Raw genomic sequence first — 14,610 nt, 5'->3', positions numbered from 1 at the left:
AGGTCAGAGAAGAGGTGACAAAGGAGCGGAGCTCTCAGGAAGGCAGGGCCACAAGCCCAGGAACGTGGCGCCTCTGGAAGCTGGAAAAGGTGGGACACGGGTGCTCCCCCGAACCTGCAGGAGGGCCCCGCCCTGCCCCACTGCAACTCCAGCCCAGGGCTGACCAGTCTCAGACCTCGACTCCACGACTGTCAGGTGGCGCGTGCGTGTTGCGGCAGCCACGGGAGCTCGTCAGCATGCCCACCCCGTGGCGGGCTGTGCGGCTGCAAAGGGCAGGGATCGGGGTGGTTCTGAACGAAGAGCATGCCTTCCGGAAACACCGTCAAGTCAGAAGCAAAGTGTAGAGAGCGTGTGAACAGCAGGCGACCGGGCACTTAAGAAGCAGGCCATGCGGATATAGTGAAAAGAAACCAATGGAAACAGAAACCAAGCTTTTCCAAAAGGGATATTCAGGGAGGGAGGGAGACGCAGAGGGAGGAGATATGGGGATATATGTATGTGTATAGCTGATTCACTTTGTTATAAAGCAGAAACTAACACACCATTGTAAAGCAATTATACTCCAATAAACACGTTAAAAAAAACAAAGGGATATTTGTAGGAGGAAGGCGGAAACAGGACAGAAGGAACAGCAGTGGAGGCTATACTTTGTCTTACAGATTTTAACCTGACATCATGCAAGTATCTTATATAATCATTAAATTTAACATAAAAGGTAATCTCTAAAAAATGAGAGCAAAGTAAAAACATAACGTTAATTGCACACCCAGGCCTCCGCCCCCCTGGGCTCTCAGGCAGGCTGACCTGGGCCTTTGGTCCCACGGGGACAGGTTGTCAGCTCAGTCCAGGAAACGTTCTCCAGACCCAGTGCCTGCATCTGAGCCTCGGCGGAGACCCCACACCACCCGAGGGCGCCACCCCACCCCCCCTCACAATCACAGCTAAAGCTCTACTATTAAAATACCGCAAGGCACCATATGATCAAGCAATCCACTGCTGGGTGTGCACCCAGGAGGATTGAAAGCAGGGACCCAAACAGGTGTCTGTACACCCGGGTTCACAGCAGCCCGATTCACACTCGCCAAAAGGTGGAAGGAATCCAATCCATCAGTGGACGAGCAGAGAAGCAAAATGTGCCCGTCCACGTGATGGAATGCTACTCGGCCACTGAAGGAAGGAGATTCTGACACAGGCTACAACATGGATGAACCTGGAGGACATCAAGCTAAATGAGTGAAGCCAGTGACAACGTGGGATTCCACTTATACACGATACATAGATTAGCTGGATTCATAGAGACAGAAAGTAGATTGGAGGTTACCAGGGGCTCAGGGAGCGGGCAGGGAGTTAGTGTTTCATGGGGACAGAGTTTCTGTTTGGGACGATGAGAAAATTCCCCAGGTGATGATGGCTGTACACCAGTGTGAATGTACCCAATGGCACTGAATTGTATGCTTAAAAGCGGTAATTTTATGTCATGTGTACTTTACTCTAATTTCTTTTAAAAAGTTAGTATCAAGCCAACGTATGTCCCAACTAATGGAGTCAAGAAACACCATTGCTCGAAGGTCTGGGGGCGGAGCTCTCTGACAATGGGGACAAATCCATGACATCTGCTTGGGCTGCAGCCATGGACTGGCCCTGCCCTGAGTGGGCAGTGGGTAGGGGCGGGCAGAGGGGGCGGGCGGCAGGACGGCTTGCCTTCAACGATGTTGCCCACGGCCCCCCGAGACCACCTGTGTGGTCGCAGTCGAGGGTGTGATGGGAACACGGAGGCTGGGCCGAACGTCCGGGGCACAGCACGCAGGCACAGGCTTCTGAGATCCAGAGCCCAGATCGGCGCCTGGACATCTCAGGAGAAGGGGCTTCGAGCCTGGTCAGGGAGCTGGACGGTGATGGCAAGGGCCAGAGCACAGCCCTCGCCGCCAGCGTAAACACCAGGATCACAGGGCCGAGGACGGGCTGCAGGCAAAGCTGTCTCCAGCAGCCCCGGTGGAGGCTGTGGACAGCCAGGTTCGAGTCCCAGAACCCGACACCTCCACACCCTCGGCCACAGCTGCCCTCTCCTCACGGCGTTTCCACCATAAGGGATGCACGGAACCCCAGACAGCTCCTCCTGGGTTAGCTCAGCAAGATGCCACAGCAGCACTTGGGGGGGTGATCACTTGCCACCCGCCGAGGTGTTGCCATAGCAATTGCAAGCAAAGGCTTCTCACTCAGATGGCAGCGGGGGGAGGCTGGGCGAGGTGGCGTCACTGGGGTGGCCTGAGAACAGGGCCCGGGAAAAGAGGCAAGGCCGAGGGCCCCCAGGACGGTACTTGTCCTCCCTGCAACCACTCTCTTGCTCTCCCACCCACCCCATCCTCCAGGTCCACCGAGGGTCTGGGGGGCAGGAGACTCCTCGGATGCCTGGGATCATCTTACTTCTTTCCCCACAAACTGGAGAAGCACAAAGCCATGGGCCTGGGCTCTGGCCACTTCATCCCCTGAGGTTGGTGCCTTCCTTCCCTCCCCAAATAATCACCCAACCAGCCCTCCTTCTGCAGGAGCAAGGGGCCGGGGATGAGCATCTCACCCCCAGGTTGGGCCCAGGCGACCAGAAAAGGGTCCCTGGGCCTCACAGCTGGAGAATAGCCCCTATCCCTGCCCTATTTCACAGCGAGTGTCCTGACTCGGAACCCACGGCCTCCTGACAGGCCTGGGCTGGGGGAGGGCAGAGGGTGGCCAGGCCCTCCTACCCCAACATTGACTGCGGCAGGCACCCCAGAAGCAGCCCCTGTGTCAGTTCCAGCCCAGCCTTTGTGCAGATGCAGAGAGAGGAAAAAGGGGCACCGTGGGGTGTGGGGTACGCAGAGCAGTGGGTGAGAGGAGGCCTGGCCAGTGAGGGCAGGACTCCACCCAGAGTCGAGAAAAGGCCCCGGGAGCCAGAGAGGCTGGAATGCAGGACAGGAGCCCTGGACGCCCCAGCTCATACGCCAAGTCCCGCCCACTGTGCAGAGCTCCGCACCCAGGGCCAGGGCCTCTGGGACTCGCCAACGGATGCCCCGCCCCCGCTCCCAGGAGACAGCCTTTCCTCCTGCAGGGCTGTGCCCATCAGATGCCTCGACACTCACTTCCTGATGCTGCCCGGTCTGGCTGGCTGCCCACTGTTAGGGGGCTCTGCAGACCCCAGTCGAGAGTGGAGACCCACCTCTGCCCCACGGACAGCATCATGGGAGCACATTTAGCCCCCAACGCCCCTGGTTAAGGCAGGAGGGGGCCTCACTATTCCTGGCAGGGATGAGCCACAGCCGGCAAAGCCAGGCCACCACCCTCCGCCCACACCCGGGACCACCCACCTCCTCAGCAGCTGAGGGCAGGCAGAGGGCAGTGGGGGTGGAGGGGGTGCAGCGGGCCGGGGCACAGAAGCCACCGTTCCCAGTAAAGTGGAAATAAAGCTGGAAAATAAAACATATTCACAGTAACACAGAAGATAATACATAACAGCTGAACATAAAACAACTAGAAGAACTAAAAGAACCATGAGAACAATATATACTAAACACGACAAAATGTGAAGGATCCCCGGGGGGTAAGATAACCACTTCCCTCCCATTTAATCTTGAAATGCAATTCCTACTCAAATTTCAATGAGTTTATTTCTGATCTTGACAGAATTTATTTGAAAGCTCAATCGGAAAAATAAATACACGAGAGCAGCTGACATTCTGGAGGATCATGGGCCGGGCGGCTGTGACGCTCTGAAGGCTTTCGGGGGTTAGAACGAAACGGAGTCCCTGAGTCAGGGCAGAGGCCGCAGAGAGCCAAGGACAGGCAGCAGTTCCCCCTGAGGACAGACAGATGGACGGATGGACAGAGCAGCTGAGCTCGCCAACTGAAAAATGGTAAATTCCAGAGGGAGTGAAGTTCTTTCCCCAAACAGAATATTTTCTTTGTTCTGAGTGTAAAAGTAGTAATGATCGTTGTAAACAAAGGCCAGTGTGAGACAATGTTCCAGGTGGGCGTGGGCAGACGCGATGCCTCCCGAGAACCCAGGGAGGATGCACGGGGCCTGGGGGCCAGAGGAGGAGGGAGGCCAGGCTGGCAGGAAAGGAAGGAGGGAGGGGGAAGAGATGGGGAGGGTGGGCGGGCAGCGATGAAGCACAGGTGTCATCAGAGCAGCTCCCGGGCAAGTTCCATCTGGAGAGACGGGACATTTGATTCTTACCTCTAGCCCACCGCCCCACCGCCGGGAAAAAGGTGGGGAAGCCACAGGCGTTCCCTCTAAAAGTAGAAACACACCTTCCGTGTCCTCAGGTAACCAGAGCCCTAGGGAGAGTCCAGCCTTTCGGGAGGAGCCGTGTGGCCAGAGAAGGGCCAAGTGACACTACCCACTTACACAGCAGACCGGGGCCCAGCCCCAGGGGTCAGCGTGGTCCCGGAAGTTGCCGCCACCCTGTGCACACGTGCGCCCCCTCAACAGAGCCTGTCCCAGAGGGGCCCCGGGGGCTGCGACCCTGCACTGGGCTGCAAACACCACTGATCAGGAGGGTCAGGGGCTCGGAGCAAACGCCCATCGACAGGTCCTGCAGTAATCCTGTGACAGTGCAGCGTGGAGCTGGAATTCAATTTCCTGTGCAAATCAAACCTGGCTGGCAGTGCTGGCGGGGAGGCCCCACTGCGCGCGCGCACACACACACACACACACACACGCACACAAACACACACACACACACACACACACACACACACACACACACACACACACGGGGGGTGGTGGATGGTGGCGTTTCAGGGCTAGGCCATCACCAACACCCACAAAATATAGGCCGATCTTCTCCAACTCTTAATTATTCCACCGAAACGATCTGCCTTGGAATAAACTGCAGCCACGTCGTCCAGCTGGACAGAACTTCGGGAGACCCCAGCTGAGGCGGGAGCTCGTGCCCATCACACCTGAAAAGCACCCTCATTCCCAGGAGCCGCTGAGTACAGGCCCCGGGCTGGGCAGCTGGAGGCCGGGGGAGCCGGAAGGACTGCCTGGGCCCTTCCAGTTCCTTTGAGGGCCCCAGACAAGGAGGCAGAGGCTTGCTCCCCAGGCCCCCTCCCCAGCAGGGGCCCCATAAGTCCCGGGCGCCAGGGACCCGTGGCCGTGCACGTGGAGGGCAGGGCAGCCCCGAGCCGAGGGGCCCAGAAGGCAGCCACACGCCAGGCTCACCTGGGCCGCAGCCGGGGAGACAGGTGCCCAGGAGGGGGACGCACACCCCAGGGTGGCCCCAGGAAAGGTCAAAGCAAGGGTGCCACAGCCCACAGGTTGGGCCCCAGGGCAGGCGGTGAGGCCAAAGCTGGGCGGGGAGGTGGCCCTGCCCTCCGCCCAGGGGGGCCCGCTGCCCGTGCACAGTCCCCACGTGGCCCCGGGGAAGCCCAGGACTCTGCTCCAGGCCCCGCTGGGCACTCACTGCACGCCGAGGGGCCACTGGGCTCCATGAGAGCCGTGTCCGTGTCAGCTCAGGGCCCAGGGCCGGGGGCTTCTCAGAGCCCAGGATTGAAGGGAAGCAGGGGCTGTGAATGGGGCGGGTAGGGCCTCAACCCCGGCGGACCCACAGCTGGCAGGAGGGGGCAGGGGCGTGTGTGGGAGAAAGAAACTTGAGGGCGGCCTGTGTGGATATAACAATGCAGGGCAGCCCTGCCTCACCCTGAGGGTGGGCTCCTTTCAAGGAAGTTTCTAGGGCACAAGGAGGGCCTGCCTTGGGGTGGGGCAGGAGACGCCCCAGCACAGGATGCTTATGAGGGCCCCCCGACCACGGGACCCTTCAGTCCTGTGGCTGGAGCCGCCCTGGTGTTCATGAACTGAGCAGAAACTAAGCCATGAGCAATTCCAGAGGAACAGGCCTCTGGGAGTTTGGTTCTTAATGAACCAGACCCGGAACCTGGGGCAGAGGCAGGCAGGACCCCACAGGCCAGCCCCAGCGGGTAGGCGGGCTGTGCGCTGGAGGCGGCAGAGGTGGCGGTCTGGGACCTATAGCTTGGTCCACAGGGCTGGTGCCCCCAACACTGACCCAGGAGCTGGTCTGAGGTTCCCCAGGGCAGCCTCGGGCCTGGGGCAGGGAGGGAAGTAGAGAAGGGGGCAGGGAGCGGGGTCGGAGCTGGGGAGGAAGGGAAAGGGGAGGAGGAGAGGCTGGCTGGGAAGGGCCCCCAGAGGCAAAGGTCTGAGCCCGGAGCCCCACCCGCCGGGCTCCCCACTCCACGCACCCCTGTGAATGAACCCGGTCTTCGACCCCCGCCAGCCGCTGCTTCTGCTGGGAAAAGACTCAGCTATGCGAGCAAATGCTCTGTGCAGGCAGGGGCAGTGAGGTCAAGGTGGGGACTGCCCAGCTCCAGGGACTGCAGCGCCCCGGGGCCCCTGCCCACCTTCTGCTTGTAACGGATCGCTGTGGAGCCCTATAGCCCGCGCCCCGACTACAGTGAGTGGGGCAGGGCAGGAGCACGTGGTCACACCAGCCAATCAGAGGGCTGCCCCGGGCCATCTCAGGCCAGGGCGGGAGGACAGCAGCCCTCGTCTCTCTGGCCGTGGAGCTCAGAGGTCATCCAGAGCTGAGCCGGAGAGAGAGGGCCCGGGTGGGCAGAGACCATGAGCCCTGGCAGGAGCCCAGCCCAGCTCAGCTGCCTCGGGGGCCTTCCCCACCCTGCTGACATTAGCTCTTATCTGTCACCCCTTTCCGCTCTCTTGAATTAAGCGTGTGTCACCTGCAGTCTGAGATTCCGGGTACGACACACAACGCCTGGCCGAGGGCTGCCACGAGCATCGCGGTGGAGGTCCACAGTCCCACTACACCTGCCCCTCCCCCAAGGAGGCCCGCCGCCGGGGGCTCACATCTGCACAGACACGGCCGGGGGAAGCCTCGCAGCTGCCAGCGCCGCGTGGGCACGGGCACGGGGGCGGCGGGAAGTGTCCTGTCAGTAGTATCACTCCGGCCTGGCCTCTGCTCTGAGGATGGTCCCAGCCTCCTCGCGGGGTCAGCTGGCCATGACCTCCCCAAAGGCTGGCGGACAGAGCCCAGTCCACCCCCAGGCTAGTGGGGGCTGTGTTCTCCCCACTCATGGCTGCTGGGCCGGACCACCACCAGCTTCCGCTCTGCCTTGGAGAACAAAGCTCTCTACGCTGGGATACGATTTCTCCAAGAACTGGGAACTTGGGAGGGGCTGGGGGGTGTTAGCTGGGTGCAGGATTTCATTTCACAGGTTGGAGACGGCGGGGTGACGGCTGCACGACAGTGGGGATGTTCTTAATGCCACTGAGCTGTGTAATTTACCACCGTAAAAAACTGGAAACAAACCAAACACAACATCCAGTCTTGTGTCCAAGGCCCACATGCAGCCAATCTGGGTAATCCATTCCCGGAGCCACTGCCCTGAAGGGTGGAGCCACCTTGCTGGGGGCAGACGGGTCACGTCACACACACCGACCACTGTGCCTCTGTGCATGGGGGGCGGGGGGCGCTGAACATTCACACCCACTTGGCCGAGGGGGCTTCCCCAGCAGTTCGTAAAGCCGGTCTTCACTGGGCGTCCGGGCATGGTGGAGCCAGCGCACACCCTCTGAAATAAGGCCACGTGTAAACGGGTGCGCACGCAGGTGTGCACGTGGCCCCGCCGTGCACGCTGGAGCTGGCTCAGCTCCTCACTCTCTCTCCTCATGGGGTCCCCGCCAAGCCACCGAGAGCAGCGGAAGGACCAGAGCCCACATTCCAGACACATAACTGCACCTGGCACCGGCAACCGCGGCCCAGAGACCCCTGGAGGCCTAACTAGGGAGCAGGAAGCAGCCCTCCAATTACACTGTAACCTGCGTCTGAAGATACAACCCTGGCAGTACCCCACATTTCCTCCTGTCACCCCACTCTGAGAGCCCCATTCCTGGGACCCTGTGGCCAGCTAGATTTTCAGAGCCGAGAATGGTCGGAGGAGCCAGAATCCTGGGGTCCTGCAGACACTGCAGAGCGGAAGGGCTGCCCAGCTGCACACCTGAAGGGAGGACAAGCCCCTCGCAGGGGTGCAGGGGGCCCAGCCTGGGGGGCGATGGGGGTGGGGACAGGGCAATGCACTGCCCACCCCAGTCAGTCTTCGCCCCAAGAGCTTCCCTCCCCGGCCCATGTTCCAGTCATCTGTATGACACCCACGTCTCCCTGTATAAGCCATCCTTCCCAAACCCAGTCTCGGCTGGTGTCCTCCCCCCCGGGGGGGGCACCTTCCCCTAAGCCCCACCCTGCCTGCCCCCCTTGCCTCCCACACGCCGGTGCTCCCGTGGGAGAAGCCAGGTGGCGGAGACTGTCTCAGGCGCCACCAGCGTCTGACAAGCTCACCGACCAAGGACCTCATCTTTGGATCGACCATCTTTGCACAATCAACAAAAGGCCCAGGTCCATCAGTCACCTCCTGACTCCGAGAGACGTGAAAAATGCTCTCTCCCTAATGCACACAGCATTTCAATGGATTTGTGCAAAGGGGCTAATCTGCTCTGGCTGTAACTACCCCAGGCCTGGTAACCTAAGGCCGCACTCGCTGTGATACAATGAGATGGAGATAATTAACAGCATTCAAACACCCTGGCAGCCTGCGCTGGCAGCACAGCAATCCCTTTAAAACGCGTACAGGGCTCACAGAGACGGCGTCCAGACAGCTGTGTGGGGCGTGGGGGCGCAGAGGCCTCATCTGTCAAGCCCTCCGAGCTGAAAAGAAACTGTCCATTCAGAAGGGATTCACTGCAACAGGCCTGGCAAGGCAGAGTCCCGGGAGCTAATTTTAACCTTTGCAGAGCGCTCCTTAAGCCTCTTTGAGTTGTAATTACCCCCCATCTCTAGGCAGGACAAGGCGACAACCAGGAAGTCAGATCTGGCCAAGAGAAACCGAAGCAAAGTGGAGAATGGGCTCCGGGGGTCTCTCTGGAGAAGTGCAGTGTGGCCGCCCACCCTGGGTCCTGCCCCTGCCTGACCTGGAGGAACGGGCACAGGTGAAGCCTGGCCTCTGGGCTCCAGCTGCAGCAATGGTGTCCGAGCGTCGCTGTCGCTCCAGACACCAGGCATCAGCTAAACCAGGAGCGGCTTCTGTGTGAAACGCTTCCCTCTCAGACCTCGAGCCGGCTCTGTCCCTGAGGAAAGCTGTTCTGCTGCAACATGGGCCTTGGTACGGAGAGTGAGGGTGTCAGGGTCTCGGCCCTGGAAGAGCCCGGGGGCCGCGCCATCTGCACCCTCAGCTCCTGGCCGAGCTACTAGACCCCCAAAGACCTGGGCTAAGAAACCCCAGCAGCGGTGAGCGCGGCCGGCAGTCCACCCCGCGGCCCCAGCATCACCGGCCTGCTCGGCCGGAAGCACACCCACACCCTCCACCCACAGACCCAGCTGGGGCCGGCCTCGCTCACACCCTTGTCCAGCCTCGGCCCCCTGCCGGCTGGCCTTACCTTGCCGAAGCTGCCCTTCCCAATGGCACGGAGAATCTGGAAGTGGTCCAAGTTCACTGCAGAGAGAACAGAGGGATGCCAGGTGAGGTGGCAGAAAGGCCCTGTGCCTGCCACGAGCCCCCCCGCTGGAGCAGTCCCCGAGTGCCCCTACGCTGCGGGAAGCCCCCCACACTGCAGGGCGCCCCTGCAGCCCTTCAGCGGCCCACCTCCCCCAGGGCCTGGCGCTGCAGGGCGGGCCCGAGCCGAGGCAGAGGGGGGCTCCTGGGGGCTGTGCAGCCCCTCTTGCCGGACTCACTGTGGGGTGAGGCCAGGCCACACTGCCCACACATGGGACACGATCAGACAGGGCAGCTCAGCTCAGCCCCAGGCACCCCGCAGCCCCCCAGTGAAAGCGGCCCCCAACCCGCAAAGACCCATAAATAAGTGGCCCGCCCTCTGAGTCTCGGCGGGGGGCTGTGCCCTGTGGGCATCTCTGGACCAGCTTGAGGGGAGCCTGCAAGGGCCCCGGGATGGATAATGGGGCCGTCCACAGCCTGAGCGAAACCACTCGACGCCTTATTTCTACCGACTTTCTTCACAGAATCAGATAACGAGCCCCACCCCAAGGAAACTGCAGCTCTTCTAACTGTCACAGCCCTGCTGAAGGACGCTCCCGCCGCCGTGCACCAGCCTGCCAGCGTGAAGCCCCGCGGAGGGGAGGGGGCGTGGACAGCTTTCCGGGGCTCCCACTTCTGTTTCCAACCTGACGCGCTCTCTGCAAACACGCCACGGGGGTTCACGACGTCCACGCAGGTTTCCCCTCATACTGCTCGGGGGATCGGGTCTCTACCAGGCCCGGGCCAGCCTGGCCTGTGTGCCCGCAGGTCTGTGCCCCCCAGGTCTCAAACCCCCAGGTCTGTGCCCCCGGGTCTGTGCCCCCAAGGTCTCTACCCCCCAGGTCTGTGCCCCCCAGGTCTCAAACCCCCAGGTCTGTGCCCCCGGGTCTGTGCCCCCCGGTCTGTGCCCCCAAGGTCTCTACCCCCCAGGTCTCTGCCCCCCAGGTCTCTACCCCCCAGGTCTGTGCCCCCGGGTCTGTGCCCCCCCAGGTCTCTACCCCCCAGGTCTGTGCCCCCCAGGTCTCAAACCCCCCAGCTCTGTGCCCCCGGGTCTGTGCCCCCCACATCTATGCCCCCAGGTCCATGTGCCCCCCAGGTCCATGTGCCCCCAGGTCCATGTGCCCCCAGGTCTCTACCCCCCATGTTTGTGCCCCCCAAGGTCAGTGCACCCCCAGGTCTGTGCCCCTAGGTCTATGTCCCCAGTCTGTGCCCCCGAGGTCAATGCTCCCCAGGTCTCTACCCACCAGGTCTCGCCCAGGTCTGTGCCCCCCGGTCTGTGCCCCCCAGGTCAATGCTCCCCAGGTCTCTACCCACCAGGTCTCGCCCAGGTCTGTGCCCCCAGGTCCATGCGCCCCCAGGTCTGTGACCCACCAGCTGTCTGGGGTGGTGACCAGGTGTGGGAGGCTGGAGACACACGGGTCCATGGGGCACAGACCTGGGGGCCACGGTCCGTGAAGAGGCCGCCCCAGGCTGCCCCCGCCTCCCTATCCCCAGCGCCCACCCAGCTCAGAGGTTCCCTCCTGAAGCCGCTCCGATACTCAGGCACCGTGGCCTCTGTCCGTGCGGCTCTGTGCTCCCCACTGCACCCAACACAGTCAGAGAGCCTTGTCCGTTCCGCCACCTTGTTACAGTGCAGCCTCGCTCCCCAGGGAAAACCTAGCTACGCTCCGTGGCTGCCTCGCGCGCTGGGGCTGCTCAGGCCGTCAGAGAAGCCCCAGGGACCCTGCTGCCCGCAGCCCACGGCCGACGTCTCCGCAGACGGTACAGGAAAGCCGGCCTCTGGCGGTGCCTGTGTGCGTGTGTGTGTGCCTGTGTGTGTGTGTGTGTGCACGTGCGCACGTGTGTGTGTGCATGTGCTCGTGGGGTGGGGTGAAAGCGAGGAAGGAGGGGGCCCAGCACGAGACCCCAGCACGGCACCTCCTCCGGAGCTGAGCGTCTTCGCCCGCCAGTGGGGCTCACCCCTCCCGTCTGGAGATGGAGCCTGGCACCCAGAGGTGACACAGGCGCCGGGACCGGCACGGCAGGAGGACACTGCCCCGCGTGAGCAGTGGCAGGGCCGCGTGCTGGCGGCCACCACAGGGGCGCCTGTAAGCCGCGTACTTGTCAACCTGCTCTAGCACAGCCGGGCTGGCCAGGCAACCCCAGCACCAGCTCCCACGGCCAGAGAGGTGGATGGCGGGGCAACCCCAGCCCTTGTAGGGACAGTGTCCCCGTGCCAACCTGGGACTGGCCCCTGCCACTGGCACCCGTGTGACCTCGGGGTCTGAGGAGGCCCTCGTGGGCAGCGGGGAGAGGATGGGGCATCGGGAGCACGGGGCTGTGGCTGCCGTGCAGTGGGGAGACGGGCTCTGCTGGGTGGCTCGGGGCCCAGGGACTGCCCCCCACCCCCCGCCCAGTCTCCTCCAAGGCCCGGCCTGTTGCCGCCTGGGGGCCCCTGGGTTTCTTCTCCCTTGTCGGAAGCACAGGAGGCCCACACGCCCACGTGCCCGAGGTCGGCGCAGCCCTGGCTGCTCCCACACCGAGCTGAGGACGAGGGCTGTGTCCCAGGCCCAGCCCAGGGACCACCGGAGGGCCTGCGGGGGCCGTCCTGCGGCGCCCTGGGGGCAGGAGGTCCAGCCCAGCGGCCCGGGCGCAGAAGCTACGCCTTCCTGCGGGGCAGCGGCCTGAGCAGACCCCCGAGCACGGGCGCCCCCGGCCCGTGAGCTGGCAGGGTGCTCAGCAAGGGAACCACCATTTTTAGAGAAAAGCACAAATGCCAGACTTTCACTTTTTCAGGACAGGAAAGATGGGAACGCAGCTGCATTGAGAGGTCAGAAGCACAGGGACGCCCACGTCCCTTCCTGTAGAGGAGCTTAAACGGCTGAATGGATGGCTCCTCTCCTCCCAAGAGACGTCGGGAGGCTAAGGGCGCCGAGCCAGGCCGCGGGGGGAGCCCGGCCTGCGGTCTGCGCTGGGCGGCCCACGGTGCCGGCCCTGTGTTTTTGACACAAGTATCCCCACTTCCTAAGACACCGGCAGGGCGGCCGCGAGACGGCAGACAGTGCAGCGGGCGGTCAGGGAAGCCGCTTGCGGAAGACGCGGGTGGGACAGGACCCCAGGCGTGCCTGCCAGGCATCTCGAGAGCAGTGAGGCCGGGTCCCCGGGCAGGCCCCGGGCTGGGCAGGGTGCACATGGCAGCAGACCAGAAGCCACGAGCAAGGAACATGCCAGTGACCCTGCCCGGAGGCGTGGCCGGCCTGGACCCCTCCAGGTGAGCCGCAAGCCCACCTGGCTAACCAGGGTCACTCTGCCCTCCAGTGACTGGGGGCTGCTCAGGGGACCCAAGGACCACTGCTCCACCCTGATGCCCACGCCCAGCCTAACCCCGCCCACCTGCTGGGGCAGGGAGCGCCTGGCGGTGCCCACTGCACACAGCGGCTCACACCCCCTCCCGAGACCCCGCCCCACAGCCCTCCAGGTGGAACCCGAGACCCCCTGCGGCTCTGGGCCCCTTCTTCCACCCCACGCCTGCTTCTGGCCACACACAGCGCTCTGGATGCACTCCGGGGAGGACCGGCACCTCCCACGAATGCCCCCCACCTACCCCTCCACCCCCCCACCTCCACCCACCACCCCACCCACCCCCACACGCACACCCACACCCCCACACCCACACCCCCGCCCACACCCCCCTGGCCCAGTGCCGATGCTTTCAGCCCCGCCTCCGGCTCTTGTCCGGGCCTTCGAAGGACGCGGGAACAAAGGAAACCCACTGACCAAGATCTGTCAGAACGGTGGTGGACAGGTTTGCCGACAGCGATACTGTCATTAGGAGGATGTAGTGGGAGCGGCGCTGCAAACACCACCGTCACACAGACGTCTGCGGGCGTCACTGATAAAGCGTGTCAAGTTCCCCCAACACTGAATCTGGGCGCATCTCACCAATGAGAGGAGGGGGCTGGGCTGCCAGAGCCCCGAGGAACACAGGGAGACGTGTGCGTGTGCACGGGGCAGGGGTCCCAGGGCAGACAGGGGTCGGGGGACACTGTGCTCGTCCACTTTCCTCCCAGCTTCCCGGCCACTGCACAGGGGTCAGAGCCACTGCCAGGCAAAGCCCAACCCCCGCTGTCAGCGACTCAGGGAGGGGCTGGGGCCCCGGGGACCGAGTAACGGTCCACCAAGACTCCAACATGATCGACGCCGCTGTGGGACGCTGCAGCACACCCTCCCCTGTGTCCGACACCCCGTGGGTCATAACGCAGGGAAAAGGAAAAGGTAATTCTGACCCCGACACGCCTCTGCCGGGAGCCTAGGTCCTGCACAAAGGAAACTTGTCTGCATGGGGTCCACAAGGAGATCACGGGGCCCCGCCCCACGGGCACCAGCACAGACTCCTCTTGGGGCGGATAAATATTGTAAAACAAGGGTTTTGAGAATATTTATTCTTCAAGGAAGGCTTTTATTTGCAGAGTTAGCCATCGGAAGCACAGCCGTTGCTAGGAAAATAGGTCATCTTGACCCAGCCGACAGCATGAGTGGAGGGAGGCTTTCATTCTATTTCACAAGGGATGAGGCGCCAACACCAGCCCCCTGCCCTGCCCATGGCCTCGGGGGGGCCGCCCCAGGTCCTCTCGGCGCCCTGGCTCGGGTCAGGGTCACGGGCCTGAGCCCAGGGGTCACGGGCCGCTTTCCTCGACATCTGTCTCAGTGCTAAACCCAGGAGCCCAGACAGAGCTCTGTCCCCCCCAGGGAGTCTTCAGCCGTGTTCCCAGACTGGATGTTTCTCATCCAACCTCAGGGCTTCCCCAGGAGACCACCACCCCCAGGGAAAAGTCAAGGAGCTCTCTTCCAGAAGCACGGTCAACAGGCTGATGGCTCTGTTTCCAGGGGGACTAACAAGTCATCCCTGGCTCACGTCCCGCTGACCCTTTGCTGTCCAGACACAGGAGCCCTGGCACTGTCACGGGCGGCTGCACCATCGGTCCTGCCAATGGCTGGGAGGGGACAGGCCACAGGCTCATGGGCAAAGGGGGTGGAGGGAGAAGAGGGGGCCGCTGCTCCCGGAGCACCTGTGTGAAGCAGCAGAGAAGGCCAAATGCT

General features: G+C 62.7%; 1 protein-coding gene across 2 annotated transcripts in view; it reads right to left on the bottom strand.

Annotated features, from left to right (window-relative positions):
- The window catches only part of STK32C (serine/threonine kinase 32C), an 80,734-nt gene that overhangs the window by 25,392 nt on the left and 40,732 nt on the right, over positions 1–14,610 (bottom strand). For both annotated transcript variants that reach the window (XR_013824336.1, XM_079900605.1), the window contains exon 2: positions 9,437–9,492. Coding sequence is in view for 1 of the 2 variants with exons in the window: in XM_079900605.1 (XP_079756731.1) it covers positions 9,437–9,492 (56 nt within the window). In the remaining variant the exon portion in view is untranslated. The remainder of the gene's footprint in view (positions 1–9,436; positions 9,493–14,610) is intronic.

The sequence above is a fragment of the Stenella coeruleoalba genome (genome assembly GCF_951394435.1).
Source record: "Stenella coeruleoalba genome assembly, chromosome: 16".
Classification (NCBI taxonomy): Eukaryota; Metazoa; Chordata; class Mammalia; order Artiodactyla; family Delphinidae; genus Stenella; species Stenella coeruleoalba.
Note: the sequence above shows the minus strand (reverse complement) of the source record. Positions and strands in the feature narration are given on the sequence as shown.